This window comes from Anolis carolinensis, chromosome 5 (assembly GCF_035594765.1).
Source record: "Anolis carolinensis isolate JA03-04 chromosome 5, rAnoCar3.1.pri, whole genome shotgun sequence".
Lineage (NCBI taxonomy): Eukaryota > Metazoa > Chordata > Lepidosauria > Squamata > Dactyloidae > Anolis > Anolis carolinensis.
The window spans coordinates 48,802,613-48,824,676 of NC_085845.1; the positions used below are offsets into that span (position 1 = coordinate 48,802,613).

The window sequence follows — 22,064 nt, forward strand, 5'->3', positions numbered from 1 at the left end:
CTTGAATAAATAACTTAAAAGTTCTTTAGAAGTCAACCAACAAAGCAAATTAACATGGATTTGCTCATTCCGAATCATAATCAGGATTAAAACCAGGATAAACTATGATAAAAATTAAATAGGAGGAAGTTACCTTCCTTCATTGACAAGCTCAATGAAAGCTAGGCCTGCATTCTTCTGTATTGAGTTCTGCCATTCCTACAATACAAAAATGACAAAAATTAAAGGAAAATTAGGTTATGAAAAATACATTAAAGAAAACAAATGGGCTCAAGTTAAAGTAATAGAATAATTTTATTCAGCTGATGACAGATGTTGGAAGACAACAAAATATTGCAAGATATCAGAGGTTTTGACTCAAGGTTCATGTACACTTGCACAAATAATAGGGGGTTAGATGTGCTAACTATACTCATTACTTTCAATATATGTAATCAACTGAAGATCATCATAGTGGGACTCCATATAGATAACAGAGACCATCAAAAGAATGACTGATTCTAAAACATAATGTAGTACTTCATTGTTAACGTTCTGACACAAGATAAATTATATAAAAACACTCACAATAATTACATTTCAAAACAAACTGCCATATTTACTCAAGTCTAACACTCACCTTTTTGCGTAAATTACATCACTAAACGTAGTAAGTGCACATTAGACTCAATAGCACATTACAATCGCACAAATTATCCTGCCTGTACTGTTGGGCATGAGATTCCAGCTGAGGACAGGGGAGGGAGAGCCAGTGGTGGCTGTGAAAAGGATGGTGGGCAGCTGGTGGTGGCTGCAAAACGGCTGGTGGGAAGGCCAGATAGGAGGGACATGGCTTCCCACCAGCCTTTTCATGGCCACTACTGACATTCTAGCAAGCTTGACGGAGGAGTGCAGCTTCCCACCAACCTTTTTGTGGCCACCACTGTCATGAATTACATTTGATAGCCGGGCCTAGGAGACATAGAGTGCTCAATGCTTGTGGGCCCTGGTTGCCAGACCTACCGTCGAGCACTCGATGGTAGGCTCGGTAGCCAGGGTGTATGAGCCATTAAGCGCTTGATTGTAGGCCCTGGCTGCTGGACCTACTGTCAAGCGCTCGACTGTAGGCCCTGCGAGCTGGGCCTATGAGCCATCGAGAGCTCAATGGCTCGTAGGCTCGGCTTGCAGGGCCTGGTGCTTTGTCGCCTAAGGCCTGAATTTTTTTGTTTCTTTCGGATCTTCGATGGAAAAGCCCATTACTATAGGCGCCCACTTCCATAAGGGGCAGACGGAAACAGAAATGAAGCCATACGAATGGAAAAAAACAGAAACGGTAAGCAATTCCATACAAATGCACAACCCTACTATACAGCTGGTTGTCCATATACATGGTATCTGCATCCATGGATTAAACCATTCATGGTTTGAAAATACCCCTTCCCCTGAATTTTACCACCAAAAAACCAACTTTGATTTTGCTTTTTTACATAAGGAGCATCTTCTATGCTATCATTGTGTATAATGGACTTTAATATCCATAAATTTTGGTCCTGGAACCCACTGTACTTGGGATGGAATCATAACATAAAATAACACACAGAAATGTTTTTTAAGCATGGGTAAACAAAACCATGGATATCAAATCTGTGGATAGGTGGGTTGTGGTGTACTTTAAAATGAATCAGAGCCATGGTCAGCAATAGAATGCAAGTTAGAATGACGCATAACATAGCTTTTTTCGTGTCAGGAGCGGCTTGAGAAACATAGCATATGAATGGCCTTCATTCCTCAACAATTTTTATCAGGATAGCTAGAATTAGATGCAGAACCTAGTAGGTAAATAGTCATATACTTTGGTTTGCTGTTAATTTACTATTAAATTACAGAGCTACATCACAATCAGTTATAGTTATTAGCAGAAATATTTCAAGCGAGGGGAATAAATAAATTTCTCTCAGTGACACAACTGAAAGACACATATTTGTGACTGCAAACAATGGCTTTCACCTTGAATTATACTTACTATACTGCTTCAAAAGTTAATTACTGAAGACAGAAGTTGACAAAACTCACAAGAGAGGGCATTTATCAACACCCCTTCCACATAACTCTGTGTATCATAGACAAATATCAAAGAAGGCATTAGTCTAAACAATTTTATTAGCCACAAGCCAATGTTCCCCTAAGCATGTTTTAATAGTTTGGGGGGGGGGGTGAGGCATACAACAGCCATTGTCTTTCATGTTTAATTCAATGTTTCAACACAACACATATACCTTCCACTGCAATTACACTCACAGAGCTGGCTATGTCGTTATGTCAAGATCTTAGTTATTCTTCTCCCTTAGGTGCTGATGAAAAAGATGTTAAAAGCCTCAAAGTCAACCACTAATGTAGCTGAATAACTGCAGAATGCATTTCAGCACTTTCAAAAGGAAGGGCTGCAAGAGGAGATCGACTAAGTCAATAATTTCATACCTGCTGTAATTGACTGCCATTTCCTATGTCTATAAAATGTTTACAATTTAGAAATTGTCCTAATGTACACCGTCATTGTGCATTGTGAAATCTATACCAAATCTATAACTCGTAAGCAGTGATGAAAAAATTATAACCAACTAGTACAGAAAGTGCTAAAAAAAAACTTGGTTGGGGACTGATGAGAGAAAATACAGGAATCCAGAAAAAATTCGGAGTCAGTTCTGGGAAACTTGGGTTAAAAGAAGGCAGACACTTAAAAGAAAAGGGCAAAAAGTCATGTCTCTATTGAGTTGCTGTGTGTTTTCCGGGTTGTATGGCCATGTTCCAGAAGCATTCTCTCCTGACATGGCAGGCATCCTCAGAGGTTGTGAGGTCTGTTGTCAGTTTGATAAACATTTTGATAATACTTGACAAATAACTTCAGTGGCTGGAGTTTATGGATATCTTTAAATAGTGTTTGCTGTAAGTTTTTAAATTGTTTTATTTGATATGTTAATTGGGTTTTTTATATCGGAATATGATGTTTTAACTGATTATATATTGTGGCCGGATGTATCTGTATGAATTTTATATGTTGTACACCGCTTTGAATCCCACCCACAGGAGAAAAGCGGGATAGAAATGAATAAATAATAATAATGATAATGATAATAATTGGAAACTAGGCATGTTACTCTTATTTATACCTGTCTACTCCATCTCTAAAGTTCATACTTCATAACAAAAGCCAAGACTGTACACACCTTTTATTTGATCCTTCAGAAGATGGCAATTAGTTTGAAGTAGAATAGAATTATATTATATTTATAGAGAGGGAAGGGACCTTGGTGACAAAGTGGCTCAACTGTCTACTCAGTGTAAAACAGTTGCAGCATCCCAAGAAATGACCATCCTTGTATCTTCTCCAGCAAATGAGAAACACCACTCATCAATCTTCTGAGGCAATGTGCTTTGTCTTTAACATTAACATCTCTGAATGTTTAACCTGTCTGCTTCCTAGCAATCTCAAGTATTACATCTAATTCACTGCTCTGAGCCCATCAGCATATGTGATCACCTTTCAAATATCTTCAAACATCTAACACATATTCTCCTAATGCCTTTTCCAAGCAAGTATTCAATCGTGCTAGATTTCAGGCTCAACATGTCTGATATTGTTTACAAGTTTTATTCTGAGTCAATCCATATTACAGGTTCAAGTTAGAAATAATTCAAAATAAATCAAGTCCTAATTCAGTAGGTAAATATTATGCCATTCAAATAAGGTCAGTATCCTTAAAATGGACACACTAAAATCTAGGCACAATACAGCTGTAGTTAGACTCTTGGACTTGATTTTAACAGCCTCCCTTAAAAACAAAAAGTCAAAAGTAAACCCCAACATCAGTACAGATAGCAGTGTCAGCATCTCTGCTCAGTTCCAACATCAAACTTTTCCTTCATTTTTATTTGACTACAACATGTAGTCAAAGAAAAATGAAAATATTTCAGAAAATATTCTGAAAGTATCAGAAAAGCTACCAATCTCTTCCTACATAGAAGGAAATTTACTCTTGGATGCTGATTTGGAATTGCAGCTATAAATGGAGGAGCAATACATGTAATGTTTTGTGTTCTGAATTACAAATAAGAATAACTTCACACAAAGACCTTCCAAGACAGTTTATATGTGTAGGAAAACCACTTTTAAAGCAAACACTAAATGAGTCTAACAATCTGTATGTGCTTTTCTGAAGAAACATGGCTTAGCCGGGACAAATTCTTTCCCTAATCAATACAGAGGATTTGATTTCAAAAAAGAGGTGATAAAATTTGCCCGTAGTTTACCCAACTACAAATTCTCAACAGATGATCATCATTAAGCCTCTATCAAGCTCCTATGTATTGAATTGTACAAATGTGTTCTATTAGTACATAGTCTGACTGTTTGGCAACTTCAGTCCTCAAGACAAATGGCAGTTGCTGCCCTCTGAGGTCTGAAGTCAAGTCTTCAGGGATTCTCAAAGCCCAAATGGAAAAAAAAGAGCCTGTTCATTAGAGACGGCTTCAGGCTAAAAGTTTCAAGGCTGCCATTAAAGGCATATATAGGCTAATTATTTTTATAAGGCTAGAATGTGTTTAGATGTAGACATAAAAATGTTTCCACTTTATTATATTTAAATTAATATTGAAATTTTGCTAGAATGCTATTGATAGAAGATATAAAGGAATTAACTAAAATTAAAGTGTTAACATTTTTCATAATACACAAACAATAGCATTGTCACGTTTAATTCTATTTCACTACAGAGCACTCTCTGTAGGAACGCACTTTGTGTAATAAAAGGGAAGATGAGAATTTGGTAGAACACTGGAAAAAGTAAACATCATAGAAATTCCCTGTTTATTCAATGACACTTGTAGTTGGGGGAGGAATAAAATAAGTACCAGGAAAAATTACATTTAAGGGAGGCTGCTAGTTCTCATAAACAGATCTGTTGAACATATAAGATCAGATCTTTAACATAAAAACCTAATCGGTTACAGATATTTATAAATCTTTCATTAAAATATGATGATGTACATGAACAATGAAAAGAATCATTCATTTCTAAAACCTCACTTGGAAAAATTATTATAATTTTACCTCTTATAGAAAAACACTCGAAAACAGCTATGCTGAGAAATAGGAAAATGTAAAGAAAACAGATTGAGAATGATTTATTCGAATGCATAGTGCTGAAGTTAATTACAACTAACCCAATAAAATAGTGCCTTTATTATTGTACAGCAAGTAATAGCCTCAGACATAGAAAGCAGAGCTCTTTCTGTTCTTTTTTTTTTTGCATGCTCAGTCCCACAGCACACTACATTAAGAATTAAATAAGTTGTAAATATGCCATACAGAAACAGCAGTTTTTAACTAAAAGCAGAAGACTCCCCTGCTGTTTAACCATTTGGTGTATCCCACTCTGAGCAGACTTCCTATAAACTGGTGTTTATATTGTTGTGCAGTAAATACCTGAAATTACCTTATAATGAGAATTTAATTTCAGTGCTTAAGGGAGAGTTTACTTCGCAACGAAGTTTGTAGATGGTGAAAACATGAGGTAATAGTTTATCTTTTAAAGGCAATATGACATTGGTGTCATAGTACCATGGTGCCACTTACTGAAAAATGGACATGTTTTAAACTTTAACATCAATCAATCATGTACAAAGAGATTTCTGAAAAGCCAAATAGTACCCAATATATTTATAAATCATATAACATATAGTAGGCACAACATTCATTTCAATCAGGATTTCTGGAATAACTATTGGTTCTATACAACCTGTGGTTGACACCATAAACTTGTATATATTTATCATTGGGTAAGAATTATAGAAAATATCAACACCTAAATCATTAGACCATATGGACAGAGACATCAGTGAACACGTAAGAATGATTAGACCTAATTATCATTAATGTTGGGTTAGAAGTGTGAAACACTGGCTCAGACGAAAAACTTTCAATTTGCTCAGTTATTCATATGGACCCAGAAGGCAAGACCATGACAAATTTATTCTAAATTTTAGCTAATGATCATGGGAAACAATTCTAAGTCTGCAGAGCAGATGGGAAAAAAAGAAACAAGACTAGTTAATGCTTCTACTGAGAGCCCAGACCTTGTGGTCTTCTTCAATTGTCATTATCCAACAAATCCAGCAGACTGCAGAGTCGAGAGGAAGAAGAAAAACAGTGTTACATTACTAGGTTTGTGGGGCAGACAAATTGCCCTTGGACTTCCCACAATTATCATCTAGAAATAGCAATTCTAGCAGATTGCCGGAACCAGTACATCCCAAGAGGTCATTATAAGAAAAGTTACTAACATTGTTTTTTTCCCTCCTTCCCCACAAACTTTAATCCTTAATATACCTTGTCCCGAAGAAGTGGTTCCCAACCTGTAGGACCCGAAGTGTTTTGGCCTACAACTCCCAGAATTCCAGCCAGTTTACTAGCTGTTAGGATTTCTGGGATTTGAAGTCCAAAACATCTGGGGACTCACAGGTTGAGAACCACTGCCCTAAAGTTTTACAAGAAATCAGCATCCTGTTAGGTTGCTTTGAATCCCAGACTGGGATCAAGACCAGATACAAACAAACAAACAATCCTGGAATGAGGGACTGTCATTGTCTGGGCTAAAGAGCAGAATACAAATGCATTAAACAAATCAAAATGTGATGGGTTGTACTAGATACTGGTTTTTTGGGAGCATGTAGGCTCTGAAAGAAGATTGCATGTGGCTGGCCTGCAGTAACTGCCTCTGTAGCCATTAGTCATGGGCTCAGTTACCATCTCGTCCATTTAATGCATGTTTTCATATTGCTTTTTCCATTCGGAATGCACAAAATGTTACACACACACCCCTCCGGTACGGAAATATCCGCGAAACAAAGGGAAAGTGGGAATGGTAGCTGTTTGGTTGGCTGATTTTTGGCGCTCAGTGCTCGGAGCGCTCGAATGTAGGCCCTGGTAGGCCCTGGGCAGGCCCTACAGCCAGCGCCTTTTACATGGTGCTTGGCTGTAGGCCCTGGCAGGCGCTGGCACTATGTCACCAATGGGCCAAAAGTATTTATTTTTTCCGAATGACCTCTGATAAAAAAAGCTCATTCGGAAGGCTATCTGTTTTCAGGAGAGGTGCTCGGAAAAAAACACAGGACCTTATGGAGAGCATGATAATGATTCTGTAAAAATGCACGAGACTAGCAGCCATGATTTATATAGACCATAGGTAGAATTCACCTTGCAACAAACTGAAGCGACCTCCTTAAAATAATGCCATCAGTGGTGGCACACATGAGCCCAAGTGGTCATACTGCTAGTGAAATGTCCTCATGGGTTGTCATAATATAATTTCTTGGTCTGCGATATAGATTACTTCACGTATAGGTCTGCTATATAGAGGCACTGGGGTAGGCAACCACATTAATTTGGAGATCATATATTTGATATTATGCCTATCAGATATCAAAATTTTGTATTTTAGATTTTGTTGCATGGCTAACACTGCTACACCTGAATATGTTTCCAAAATTTTGTGTCTTTCCCAATGTTTCTCGGGGCACAAGATATAGTCCATCACGGCATATTCATGTCAACAATATATTCTAAAAGTGAATATGAATAGGAAATCTTCACGGCAAAATAAGTTTTGCTGACCCAAATAATTTACGCTAATTACTAAATGAGTGATTTTTCACAACACCGCATGAGATTAAGTTTCAAATGTTGTGCTCGTGTTTATACTCAGTGGAAGTGACTTATGCTGCAAATGTTAGGTTTAAAAGGCACACACAACATATCATGTAAGTGACTTGCAAAAATAGGGCAACATAAATTTGACCTAGGCCTGCAATGAAGTGGTTATGACACAACTAGCAGACCAACACTGAATGTACACAGTTCAAGGTGTTCCATAACTGTCTTTTAAATCGAGCATTATTATATAATAATTGATTTTACATATGACAGAATCAGGCTCCTTATCTGCTCAAAGTAGCTTGAAAGCACTACTTCCGTATTTCTAATTACAGTAAAAGGCATACAATCTGCCACACATTAGATTTTCTACCTTTCTACAGCCAAAATTCAATACTTTTTTCCTTCATCTAGCCTCTTTTGCTAACCTTTCAAATGAAACAGAAAAGCTGTAAAACAGCAGGTTCTCAAATTAAAGCATACTTTATTTTCAGGAGTCTCTACACTTATAAGCTGACTTCCTGTCAGGAAGAGCTCTATTTCACTGCCTAGCCCAATCAGCAGGGAGTTCACAGAATTAAGTGCCAGTTGATATTACTTTGTTTTACATTTACCACCCATGAGAATATTGTTCAAAGATTCAGTTAGAAAACCAGCATGGTATCATCCTACTGACTAGACTGCCAAACCACAGGGTGTGCTCTCTTAGCACAAAATTCACCTTAAATGGTTGGGTTTTTTAAGTCCTAGTGTGCGGGTGAAGCAACCATATGCCTTAAAGTTTGTGGGGAGGGGGAAACTTTTACTTTTGTAGCTAAATTATGGCCTTTTAGTTCTTCACATCTGCAGTGGGATACTTTGACTTAGAATTGCTGAGTTAGCTTGATTTTTTTAAAAAAAATGCCCCTTGTCAAAGCCATGAAACTTTTAAGTAATAGAATAATGCAATTTTATTAATCCAAGTAAGGTCATTAAAATAAATAATAAATCAGAAGCAAACATTTACTTATTGCTAAAGAATTTGTCTGGGGATGAGAACCATCACACTCCTAAAGACTTGCTGCAGTCAGTCTACAAACCTCTATGCATGTGTCTATATGTCTTAAATCATGGCTTGGCCATCTAAGTACTAACCGGGGACAACCAGTTTCCAAGATCAGATGGCATCTGGTACCTTAGCATATTTTGGGGTATACATAGGGTTCTTTTGGAAGCACCTTTACTATATTGAACTCAACCCGAAAATAAAGCTCTGGATGGCCTAAACTGATCTGCAACTCTGAAGAAGCAGTCCACTATTAATAAGCTAACTGGCTTTTCCTCCATTATGTCACCATTAAAACTTTCTCACATAAAATGTGCTTTACTAAGTTTAGTTTTTGGTTTAATAAGATAATGACTAAAGGTGTATATAGTAGGCATGGGCGAATTCCACGGAATCGTCATTAATCGTAATAAAATCCTATCTTAACCTTCCAATTCAAAGTGTTGGAGCCCATTTATTTAATGGCCTCGGAAAACCTTCGAATATATGAGAAAGCGTTTTTAATTCAACCAAACTTTCTTTGCAGGGAAAAGCAGCCTAGCCTGGGGTTGCCTCCTTGCCCAGTCAGTGCTGAGTCTTGGCAGAAAGGTAAGAGCCTTTTCATCTGTGCTTGATAACAGCTCCATAGAAAGCAACCAAGTCTTGAGCATTTTCCTTCCTGGCTGGGCTAGCCACAGGCTTAATGGCAGCTCCATAGAAAGCAAACAAGTCCTGAGCATTTTCCCTCCTGGCTGGGGCTAGCCACGGACTTAATGGCAACCCCATAGAAAGCAACCAAGTCCTAAGTGTTTTCCCTCCTGGCTGGGGCTAGCCATGGGCTTAATGGCAGCCCCATAGAAAGCAACCAAGTCCTGAGTGTTTTCTCTCCTGGCTGGAGCTAGCAGCCACCAGTTTTGAGACAGCATGGTGTAGCGTAGTGGTTTGAGAGTTGGACTACGATTGTGGCTTGATTTCCCACTTAGTCATGGAAAACCACTGGCAAGTCATATATTTTCAGCCTCAGAAAACCCAATGAAACCGGAAATAACACTTTCAAACGAGAAACAGATTTTTGTTATTATTAAAAATGTTTTATAAAAACTTTGAAAATTCACCAAAAATCTGAGGATACATCAAACGTTCTTAGATTTGGTGAGCTAACAGTGGTAAATGTGTTCTACCACTGTAGCAAGTTTCATTGGGATAGCTCAAAAAATCAGGGAGAGAGAAGCCCCTCAACTTTCTCCATTGACAATGTTTTCCTTCATGCACATGCTTATCCGCCATTAATGAGATACATATGAAGATTCGGAAGTTTCGGAAAGATTTGAACTTTTTGCTTCAAAATTCGGAAATGACTTTAGAAGTGCCAGCACCCCCTACTTTCAAAGAGAGTTTAGAACAATTTTTTTCCTGGATCGCACATGCCTAGTATACAGCCATGTGAAGGATGAGGAAAGTACAGCTGTATTAAAGCATTAATAAATAGTTTTAATTTATAGTTATATGTTATTCTATTATTCTTTGTTCTGGTTTTTCACATGTATGTTCGGCATTTTGCCATTCTTATGTTGGAAAACGCTTTGACTCCCCCACCCAGGGGTGAGGAAAGTGGTATATACAGTAAATAAATAAATACATTTCCCTTTGCAACTTGTGCCATTTCAATGGGAAAATTAAATCGAAATTGGACCCGCAGCACATCTTGAGAATTTCCTGAGATTCATATTCACGCTGAATCTGCTTTCTCACAACTATTTTCACTGAAGTTTATGGGACAAAATAGGCTGTGCGATGTATATTGCTTTCTTGGGCATTTCAGTTGGCCCAATAAAGGTATCACTGCTTTACGGATTTTGTATGTGTACATAGCAAATCATGTATTTAACATCATATATTATATAATTAGTCCCTAAGCAAAATTAGGTTTGTATACTTGCTATCCTGATTACACTCACGCATAATTCCCATGAGGTGGTTGAGATCCATTTAACTCCCATGAAAAACACCCACAGGCTTGGACTCTTGCTACCCATGTGACCACTTAGACAACATATATACTGGATCAAGATTTTCTCATCATAAGGAAGCACTTTTGTTACTGATATGTTTCCAAGACACTTGTGTTTTTATATTTAATCAATTAATATCATGGGAAGCTGTGACAGCATTCTAAACAGCCTATTTTATTAAAGTAGATCTCATGCTTCAATACACTGTATTGAAGCATACAGTGACACTTTCTAATTCCTTATCATACAGCAGGTTTCCTTCCATTCTAATCAGTCTGAAGGTGAAGGATAGTATATGATTTTCAAAACTGTTATCCCTCATGTTTTCTACAGTTTCAAGTGAAGTATGATTTTTCCGGAAATGGTAGTATGCAGGATCAGTGAGGTGAGATGGTACGAGTAGTCCAGAAGGGAGACCAGATCTGTTCTTGTCTTTCTCTCTGTGGGAGCTGAAGAGAGAAGTCCTTCCAACTCCAGCCAAACCAGACCCCACAAGGCCAGACACTATCCTTTCTCCCCACCTTTGCTACCTTGCTCTCCCTCTGCTCCTTATACCTTCAGGCCCACCTTCTTTGTTGCTGGGAATACTAAGATAATTCTCCACAGGATGCCCAACAGCAGGTCCCTGGAGTTTCTTCCTACCCACAAAAGGTCAAGCCGAAAAACTCCTTCCTTACTTAAGTCACCCTTCTTGAGAAACAGCTGAGGGACCTTTCCTGTTGGACTCAAAGTCACAATTCAAGGCTTGAGGTGCTTACCCACCCAGCCTGGAATCACACCATTAGACCAGATCCACTGTTGTCAAACATCTTGGATGCCCAAAGAGTATGAGTTCCACTCATTGTTTCAATACACTCTGAAAAGAGGTGCTTTGGCTCTCTTTTTAGAGAGAAAAAGTGGGATGATGATGATGGTAAATAATAATAATAATAATAATAATAATAGTTGCAAAAAAGAATTTCACAACCTTTTCCAGATGTGCCATTCTTGCTACCCAATTTCTTATTTCAGGAGAAAATTTAAAATGCAAAGCACATGACATTTTCCAGACAACTACTTCAGTGTGGATTGTATTTCAAAATATTGCATTTTAATAACTCAATGCACAGTTAATTCAAGGGCACAGCTCAGTTAACAGATCTGATAAATAAATAATTGTACACAAGAGAATGTTCACTCACACACCATTGAATCTTTACATGCAACCCTGCAAGATTGTGTGGTGTTTTTATTCTACATAGTGTTTGACCATATTTTATAGAAGGACGGCATGGTAGCATAGCATATAAATGGCTCTTCATATATTCTGTACGTGTTGCATTCAAAGATGAGCATCGGACTGTGCATTTCATTCTTTTGGCTGGTGTAATTACTTGGACAGGAAGCTGGGCCAGACTAGATGGTGCTTCTCGTTTCAATGTACTGTATGCATTTCTGATAAATGGGAAAAGAATAGATGACCTGGCAGAAGGCTCAGACAATAACATGTGATTTACAGGACATAAATGCAGCTACTATAAGATTTATCTGACAGCCCTCTACGATAGTGGACTGTTGAGTATCCGATGGAATGATTTCTAGTCTTGAAAGTCTACTATTGAGTAGCCATACACATTATTTATTTATTAGATGTTTTGGGTTGAAACCATTTTTAAATGATGCACTTCACAGTACTCAGCCATAAATTTAGCTTTAAACTCTGTAGGAGAGGTAGTGTTATTGGAATGTATGTCAGACTGAATTAGGAGGAGCAACACAATGCTTTTATAAAGTGGCCATGAATGCAAAGCTGATTCTTTCAAAAATGATATTATTGTCAAATAAGCAGAAACACATTTAACTTAATATGAAATGCAGAGTTTCTTTAGGTTACTACAGAATTATATGAAGATAAATATTCAATCCTAGAATTTGATGTCCATTAAAAACTGCTTTAAGACTCTGGGAGATTTTTTTGAATATGCAGCTGGGCATTAGATGGAATTACTAACACCATCTTAACCAACCTGACGATTTGCACACAGCAAAGGAAAATAAGAAAGACACTCTCCAAAAGTACTATATAGAGATGGCCATAAAATCCTGCTCCACTAAATAGATTTTGGTGTATAAATTTTTTTTCTTGTACTATGGACGTTTGTAAAAACAATGCTAATAGTAAAACAAGTGAGTAAAAAACATTGTAAGCAAGCATTTTTAATGATTAGGTAAGTATCATGATAGAAATTAATCAAGTAGTGGTGTAATTTAACATTATGTCTGGCAAATTTGTAAAGTTCTAAATCATATTTACAGATGCTTGCTTGTAACTATATCATGTTATTTATGTGATTAAAAACTAGTTTTTGACCTGATCTTTCGATCTTTGGCACTCCATCCTCTCCATCTCTTTTTAAAAAATTAATTAAAATTTTAGCAAGAGGGTCACTTTACTTCCCACCTTGTCCTAGTCCCACAAAAAGAAAAAAATCAATCAAACTCAAGCCTATCTCCTCCCAGTATCTATAAAATGTCGAGATGAAATTCAATTTCATATCTCTCAAGCATTCATGTAAGAACAGACAGTTTACCTCTTAAGAAAATAAATCACTCCTGTGATTGCCATGCTGACCTCTTTGAATTAGGAAAATTCAGAGTGAAAAATGTAATTATCACCATAGATTAGATCTTTATACATCTGGAGCTAATTTCAGTATCACTTCCTACACAACTTTTGCATCATCTGAGAAAGCATCACAGCTACTCTAAAACAATGTTATGAGTTCTATTGACTGTATTGGTTTATTTCCAGTGTTTCTTATAAAAGAATGAACTTTATTGCTACTAGCTCAGCCAATCCAAGCCATATTCTATACTTGATTAGATTTCCATTAAACAGCACTGTGACATGTATGACAAATAGGCACATTAGAGCATGTCATTTACTCTGTTTTAGATCACATCAGCACCTACAATGTCCGGCGTGAAGAGTTTCAACATGAGCAATTCTCAATTTGTACTTCGTTTTGCTTTTTTTAAAGTCAAAACTTTTTTTAAAAAAACCCACAAAACATTAAATACATAATAAAGTTTAAATTAAGAGCTACCATTTCAATTCATGCAATTTTTACATACTGAAAGATATGTAAAGATATAAAGATTTCAACTACATTTTAACTAGCATATCTGTATTTCCTCTGACAATGGAAATATTAAAAATGCTGTATTAGAATCAACTGTAATCACATTGTAGATGCTAACAGGCTTGTATGTATTTTGGGAAGAAACCAGAATCCTGTTAACATTGTCCTAACTACAACACTGAATAATATGCTACAACCATAACTATTCTTCACTAGTTCATTGTAAAAATCCATTAGGTGTAATCTCCAGAAGTAATTGTTTTTATTGCGCTTTATTGTCAATGCAGGTTATTGATTTTTCACACCTTCTATGATTCTTTCATTTGTATTCATGAAATGTCTATCAGCGCAGTCTAAATACATTTGGCAATATAGGCACTAAAACGAATAAATCGATGTAAAAAAACATTAATTTTGCATTATCCTTATTCGTCAGGCAAGTAAACCATAAGAGCTTTAAATGAAGGTCAAAGGTTTTGAAATGGGTCAAAACCCTTGACCTCCAGACCAATAACCTTCCCATTAAAAAAGGCTATTTTAAAGTTTTAAGTAGGGGAATTTACTACCAGGAAAGTATCATTTTTAAAAGACCAAAACGAAAAGCTCAATAGAAGCCAAGCCTCCAATATAATTACAATGGATAAAAAAATAGAAGATGGGTAAAGTGTGCTTATATGATGTACTACATACTAGTGTTTGTTGACAACTCTAATTTTTCAGATTAGATTTTCTGTTAATCACAATGATGTGAAACACTGTTTCCAGAGCAGCAGACATTTCACATTTCACAGATCAGAAAACAATTCAAATAGCTGGCAATTGTAGTTTACTCTTTCTCCTCAGTATGGATATGTCAAAGACAATTGGTAAGGAGAACCAGATATTTATAGACTTGCTTAAGGATAAAAGGGATTAAACCCCATTAACCAAATGGGGTTTAACTCAAATGCTCAGAAAGGATTCACTAAAATTAAGGAGATTTGAGTCACAACTAAGGTAAGTCATATTCATTGAAGTAGTCTTAAATAAGTGTAATTAAGGTTGTTAGAATAGTTATTATTGTTATAACACTGTGATACTATGTTTATGTCAGAATCTCTATTTGATGAATTTGGCTACTAAATATCAAATTCTTAAAGTATTATTAAAAGGAAATAAATATTTTAGGTCATTTACAATAGCTGATCGCATGAACTGTTAACTACAGTATTCCCTCACTTATCGCGAGGGTTGCGTTCAAGGACTGCCTGCAATAAGTGAAAATCCACGAAGTAGAGGCACTATTTTTATTTTAATATCTAAACATTAGTTTAATAGTTAAGTGGCCTTTCTCCCCCTTGCAAGCCCCGGGGAGAGTGAAGCCTTTCCTACCGCCACCAGCGGGCCCCTTGCTTTGTGCCTGTCATTTTGCCCTGGCTGCCTCTGCTCCTGCAGCCAGGGAAGAAGAGTGAGGGCGGGCGGCCAGGCTCCTTTTTCTGTTGGCGCTCCAGCCAGCCACGCCGGGAAACATGAAGGACTTGGAAGAGGGACTCGGAAGTCCCATCCTGGGGCCTCTTTCAGCCTCCTCTGCTGCCGCCCGCCCTCACTCTTCTTCCCAAGGCTGCAGGAGCAGAGGCAGCCAGGGTAACATGGAAGGCACAAAGCAAGGGGCCCGCCGGCACCGGTAGGAAAGGCTTCACTCTCCCCAGGGCTTGCAAGGGGGAGAAAAGCCACTTAACTATTAAAAGCAGCAATGGAGTGGGCAAATAAATAAATAAATAAATATTCCGCAAAACAGCGAGTCTGCGATAAGCGAACCGCGAAGTAGTGGTGGAACACTGTATAACTCTTTTTCTGCAAGGAGTGATGCTCATGCAGTTCTCCAGATGTTGCTGCAATGCAACTCCCAACATTTTCACTATTGACTATGCTGGGTAGAATTCTTGTGATTTAAAGTCCAACAATATCTAGATGTCCGCATGATTCCCACCCCAACAGAAGCATCAATCCCCAGCTAGATCTGTAAGATAACAACTGAAGTCTTATCTTGGAAGTGTTATCTTGGAAGACAATTGAAATCATCCATGGCCAGCATGAGTATTCCTAGGGATGATCATAGATGTATTCCAACACATGGTGAGGATGGCATGTTTGGGAAACCTGCTGGAAAGTGACCATCTTTAGCAGCTAGAAGACCCTCAAGTAGGTTTGTCCAGGAACAGCATGATCAGTAATTTTGATTTGGACTTTTTTTTCTAAATGAAGACCAACACAGCAGGGATGATATAGCAGCAGGAGGTGAAGAAAAGAGACATATATGCAGAGTTGGGGAGTAAAAGTAAGTAACATCATCCAAGTTAAGGCTAAGGGTGTGTCCAAAAAGATAAATCCCTTCTGCTATGAACAGAACTGTAATGTATCATTTATGAAGCTCCCTCCCCCAATGCCAGATCAATTTCAGGCCAACTGGAACTCACCTGAGAGCAAAGCAGCATAACCAACTCGACAACAGAACTACTGGATTTCATGCACACCAGACCTAAAAAGGAAGGGAAAAAAATAATTCAGTGATCTGCTTGTAATTATTTTGCCAGTCTTATATTTACTACCTTTTGATATTTGCTGAAAAGGAGTATACTGTATTCTGATATTTCAGGTCAGTTAGTATTATTACTGTTTGTAGACCAACAAAACAAGAAATTATAAAGCTTCATTGTACTTTAGCATCCAAATGCTAATACACCAGTATGAAATGTGCTAAAAGCAAGCATCACTTTTATCACTGTCATAGAGAATTCTGATATAAAAAGATGCCCTGGAGCTATTTAACTGACATTACATAAATATTTGTGTTTCAAGTTAATAAAAGCTTACATAGCATATGGTATATTGATTTATAGTACTTACATTTCTTCACCTTGGAGTGGATTGATCATTATATATGCAGAGAAGGGAAATGGCTCTATGACCTTTGCTTTCTCCATTGAGCTCTCTCCCTTCAGCCCTCCAGCTATCAATCAAGTTTCCATTTTGTTTCATGGCAGCAGACATCCCAAACACTCTTATTAGTACTTTGACCCTTGACCCTCACCTAAACCTTGGGGGGGGGGGAGGGGAGTGCAAGCTGTAACCTATACATTTGTGATTAGTTTATGAACTAATTTGGTTATTACTAGCAATTCACACTTCATGCTATTTCCCTATTATAACATTCAAAGGTGTTTTCGTGGCCTTGGATGGTGGAGGTTCTTTTCATTGCGCTTCAACATCTGAAGAACTGGGGTTTTTTGTTGTTGTTGTTGTTTTGGCTGTTCTTTGGAATCAATAATAAAACTAAGAAACTTAGGAAACAAGCCAAATCAGAAATTTACTGGATTATAACCATCTTTGGAAAGTGTGGGTGAAATCTCAAGTAGACATTTTACTCATCCTCTCAGAGAGGGACAATAATGAGCCTTCTCTAGGGCAACCATGTGTAAAAATACTGTTCAGACTCTGATGACTTCCAATGCAATGCAATATAATGTATGTATGCATCCGTCTTATCATCTTACTGGAGTATACGTTATTGAATCATTTTTATAAAATGATGGATTAAAAATTCACTATAAAATGTGTATCCTTCTAATCTACCTAATACATGGTGAGTCTCATTTATCTGAAATGTTTGGGATCAGAAATATTTTAGATTTTGTATTTTTTCAGATTTAGGAGTATCTGCATTTGTATGTATGTAGATCATGCAGTCATGCCGGCCACATGACCTTGGAGGTGTCTACGAACAACGCCGGCTCTTCGGCTTAGAAATGGAGATGAGCACCAACCCCCAGAGTCAGACATGACTGGACTTAACGTCAGGGGAAACCTTTACCTTTTATGTATGTAGATCATGAGTTATTCTTCAAGATAGTATCCAGGTATACACACAAAATTCGTTTCTGTTTATGACATACACATAGCCTGAAGGTCATTTTACACAATATTTTAATAAGTTTGTGCATGATGCAACATTTGTGTCCTTTGGACCATTTGAAAGCAAAGGTATCATCATCTCAATCAGCCATGAGGACAATTTTACATTTTGGAGTATTTTGGATTTTGGAATTCCAAATGGGAGATACTCAGCCTATATGTAGTTAACACTGCTTCAGCAATCTATACACATAATAAAAGTGAAAATCTGTATATGTGTATGTGGTATGTGTGTCCGCTCACACAGACAGCCTCCGGCCTCCACAAACAGGCTATAGTTCCCAGTGCTGAGGAGCCACCAAGTCACTCTCTCCAAGGACATTGCAGGTGACAGTGAGCACATCCCAGTGTTCCTTTCTCTCTCCATTTGCATGACACAGCCCACTACCTCTCCCTTAACCCTTCCCTACTCTTTTCTATGGCACACAGCAAACAGAGAAATTGATCAACAACTGAACAGACTGGAGTGGTTTGGGGAGAATTTACCATGATTTATGTAGGGACTGGAATCTATGAGCCTTCTAAACTGCAGCAACGATGGACCTGGAGTTAATTTGGCACACTTGGCCAACTTTGCATACTGGCGGGGTTTGGGGTGATTAACCTTGACATCCAGGAGTTAGAGTTCACCCGTATTCAGAGAACACTGAACCCATCTGATGACGGATCTGGACCAAACTTGGCACACAAATTCAACATGGCCAACTGGGAACACTGGTGGACTTCAGGGGTGATTGACCTTTAATTCTGGGAGTTATAGTTCACCTGTATTCCGTGAGCCTTCTGAATCCCAACAATGATGGATCTGGACCAAACTTGGCACACAGACCCAGCGCTGCCAACTTGGGATTACTGACCTTGGCATCAAAGAGTTATAGTTCACCCATATTCTGAGAACACTGAATCCAGCAAGTGATGGATCTGGACCAAACTTAGCACATAGACCCAAGATGGCCAACTGTGAATAATGGAGCAGTTTCGGTGTGATTTCTCTAAGAATCTGGGAGTTGTAGTTCACCGTTATCCAGAAAATACTGAATTCAGCAGATGACAAAACTGGACAAAATTTGTCACACAGACCAAACATAGCCAAGTGGGGGAGTTTTGGGAGGGTTGACCCAAGATTTTTGGGAATTGTAGTTAACTCACATCCTTACACATTTTCTAATGGGAACATTCTTAAAAAACGAAAGCAAAGACTGGCTTTTTTCCTAACAAATAGCGTAACATATGACCAAATGATATTACTTCACACTTTAAAATAAACATTAAGCTTAGAAAAGATGTTTAAAATTCACTTTATGAGTCATCTTATAGCTGAGTTATTCAAGGCAACATAAATGATTACAAAATAAAAACACAATGAAAGTTAGAATGCTTCTTTCAAAATGTCAAAGTTATTAACAGTCCCAAGCTTGTTTAAAAGTTGCTCCTTCAAAATGTGGCTGCTTCTACTCTTTTTAAATGATAACTATTCTGTGAAATACCCAACAACAGAAACACTGATGGGCAGGCCTGTAGCGAGGGGGGGGGGGGTAGGGGTTCAACCCCCCCCCCCCCCCGAAATTTTTCAGGTTATAAAAAAAACCTGGTTTACTCATGAATTTTAACTGGTTAACCAAATCCCCATGCTAAGTCTATGAGACGCAAAACATTAAGAGTCCCTCCAGGCACTATCTCAAGCAGATATTGACAGGTTTGTAGCGGGGGGGGGGGGGGTGCTAGGGGTTCAATCCCCCCCCCCAAATTTTCAAAACCCCTCCCGAAAAATTTTTCTGGCTACGGCCCTGCTGATGGGATCATCTTTACAATCAGATTTTGCTACCAAACTCTTGAAACACCAGGTATTATTCTGCCAATCAAAGTTGTATATAGAAAGCCATTTTAAAAACAACTATGCTAAGTGATCACAGTGAAATATACTTTTATTCAGCACTGAGACACTTGCTTCTATGTTTTTCTAATGACCTCCATTTGCATACAATCAAGAAAGGAGTGTTCCAAAACTGTGTAAAACACATGCAAAGGCAGAGTACACTAATGCCCCTCAGCTACCATTCATATCACCCTCAACACATAAAGAATAAGTTTCTGAAAGGGAGAGGTTTTGGTGCATAGTATAAAAAATTAGGAAAATAACAGAAACTGGACATCAAAACTCGCAAGGAAAAATGAATAGAGTTGAGTCCTTTTATTATTTTTTTAAATCACAGAGGAAGTACAAACCTTTTAAACCTGATTGTCTCCTTCACAAATGATTTCTGCCTCCTAAGGCTAGAGTAGACTTGAGCCCTGCCCTGCGAAAGACCACCATCTGCCCACTCTGTTGTAAGCCAAGTGGCTTATTGGATGGGCCAAACCTGGACTGCAACGTCATTTTATCTGTCCCTCGAAGTTTTCAATGCCAGGGCAACACAGTTACATTTATACAGTCTTACAATTACAACCGGTCCTTTGAAGGCAACCATAAGGCTGATGTGGCCCTAGGTGAAAATGAGTTTGCCACCCCTGCCTTAAAACATTTAAGTGGCTGAGAGAGAACTAACGATCCGTGGTACTGAACATATAATGGGTTTTCAACTATCCCTCTCCTCAGTTTGCAATCTATGGAACTCATCACAAAGGCCCATGGATTCACCACACATTAGGATTAATCCATGGGCTCCTGGCAGGGAGTGTGGAGAAGCCATCGCTCCACACCCTGCACCACACAACTTACCCTTTCCTTCATCCCATGGGAGGAAGCATCGCCACCCGGCTTCCCCCCATTGCTGGTAAGGCAACATGGGAATCATAGAATGATAGAATCAGAGAGTTGGAAGAGACCTCATGGGCCTTCCAGTGCAACCACCTGCCAAGAAGCAGGAAAATCGCATTCAAAGCACCCCCGACAGATGGCCCGTCTTGCCATGGGTGGCTATGGCATACACCGCTTGCTCTCCCTTTTGTGGATGTAATGAGCTCCATCGTGAAAGGGGAGAACAAGCGACGTAGCTCGGACCAAGAAGCCTGTCTGACGAGGTCATATGAAAGATTGAACCTAAAAGCTGGACACTCTCTGAAACAATATCTGAAAGAGCAGGTTCAACCACTCTATATTACATGGAAACACTTGATGCATGCAAGAGGTTCTATGGAACCATAGCAGTAGAAAAACAATGCCATAATCTATATATATAAATGAGTGATGGCATCACGGCAACCCACAAAACAACAAAACTACAGGCCGCCCAACCTCGAAATTTGACAACACAACCCATCATCCACGCCTCTAGGTTGATACAACAAAAAGAAAAGAAAAATAAAGTCCTAATTAGAGGGAGAGCAATAATTGCTTTTATCCAATTGCTGCCAGTTTAGAGGGCTAATCTCTGCCCACTTCGTCTCCTAGCAACCAACTCAGCCAAAGGACAGCCAGGGTTCAGTTAGGGGACAGGCAGATTTAGGCCTCACTTAGGTCTCTTCCACAGATTATCTAATTTACACTGGATTATATGGCAGTGTAGACTCAAGGCCCTTCCACACAGCTATATAACCCATTTATAATCTTATATTATCTGCTTTGCACTGGATTATCTTGAGTCCACACTACCATATAATCCACTTCAGTGTGCATTTTATACAGCTGTGAAGAAGGGGCCTCATATAATCCAGTTCTAAACAGATAATATAAGATTATCAATATGCAGTAGAGTCTCACTTATCCAACATAAACAGGCCGGCAGGATAAGTGAATATGTTGGATAATAAGAAGGGATTTAGGAAAAGCCAATTAAACATCAAATTAGGTAATCGTTATACAAATTAAGCATCAAAACATCATATTATACAACAAATTTGACAGAAAAAGTAGTTCAATGCTCAGTAATGCTATGTTGTAATTACAGTATAGTCTCACTTATCCAACACTTGCTTATCCAATGTTCTGGATTATCCAATGCATTTTTGTAGTCAATGTTTTCAATATATCGTGATATTTTGGTGCTAAATTCATAAATACAGTAATTACTACACAGCGCATTGAACTACTTTTTCTACCAAATGTGTTGTCTAACATGATGTTTTGGTGCTTCATTTGTAAAATCATAACCTAATTTGATGTTTAATAGGCTTTTCCTTAATGCCTCCTTATTATCCAACATATTTGCTTATCCAACATTCTGCCGGCCCTTTTATGTTGGATAAGTGAGACTCTACTGTACTGTATTTACAAATTTACCACTAAAATATCACAATGAATTTAAAACACTGACTACAAAAACATTGCT

General features: G+C 38.1%; 1 protein-coding gene across 7 annotated transcripts in view; it reads right to left on the reverse strand.

Annotated features, from left to right (window-relative positions):
• lrba (LPS responsive beige-like anchor protein) overlaps window positions 1–22,064 on the reverse strand; it is a 424,775-nt gene that overhangs the window by 282,191 nt on the left and 120,520 nt on the right. For all 7 annotated transcript variants that reach the window (XM_008111987.3, XM_008111990.3, XM_008111989.3 and 4 more), the window contains 2 exons: window positions 16,302–16,363; window positions 134–198 (listed from right to left, as the gene is read on the reverse strand). In XM_008111987.3, coding sequence (XP_008110194.2) covers window positions 134–198; window positions 16,302–16,363 — 127 coding nt within the window. The remainder of the gene's footprint in view (window positions 1–133; window positions 199–16,301; window positions 16,364–22,064) is intronic.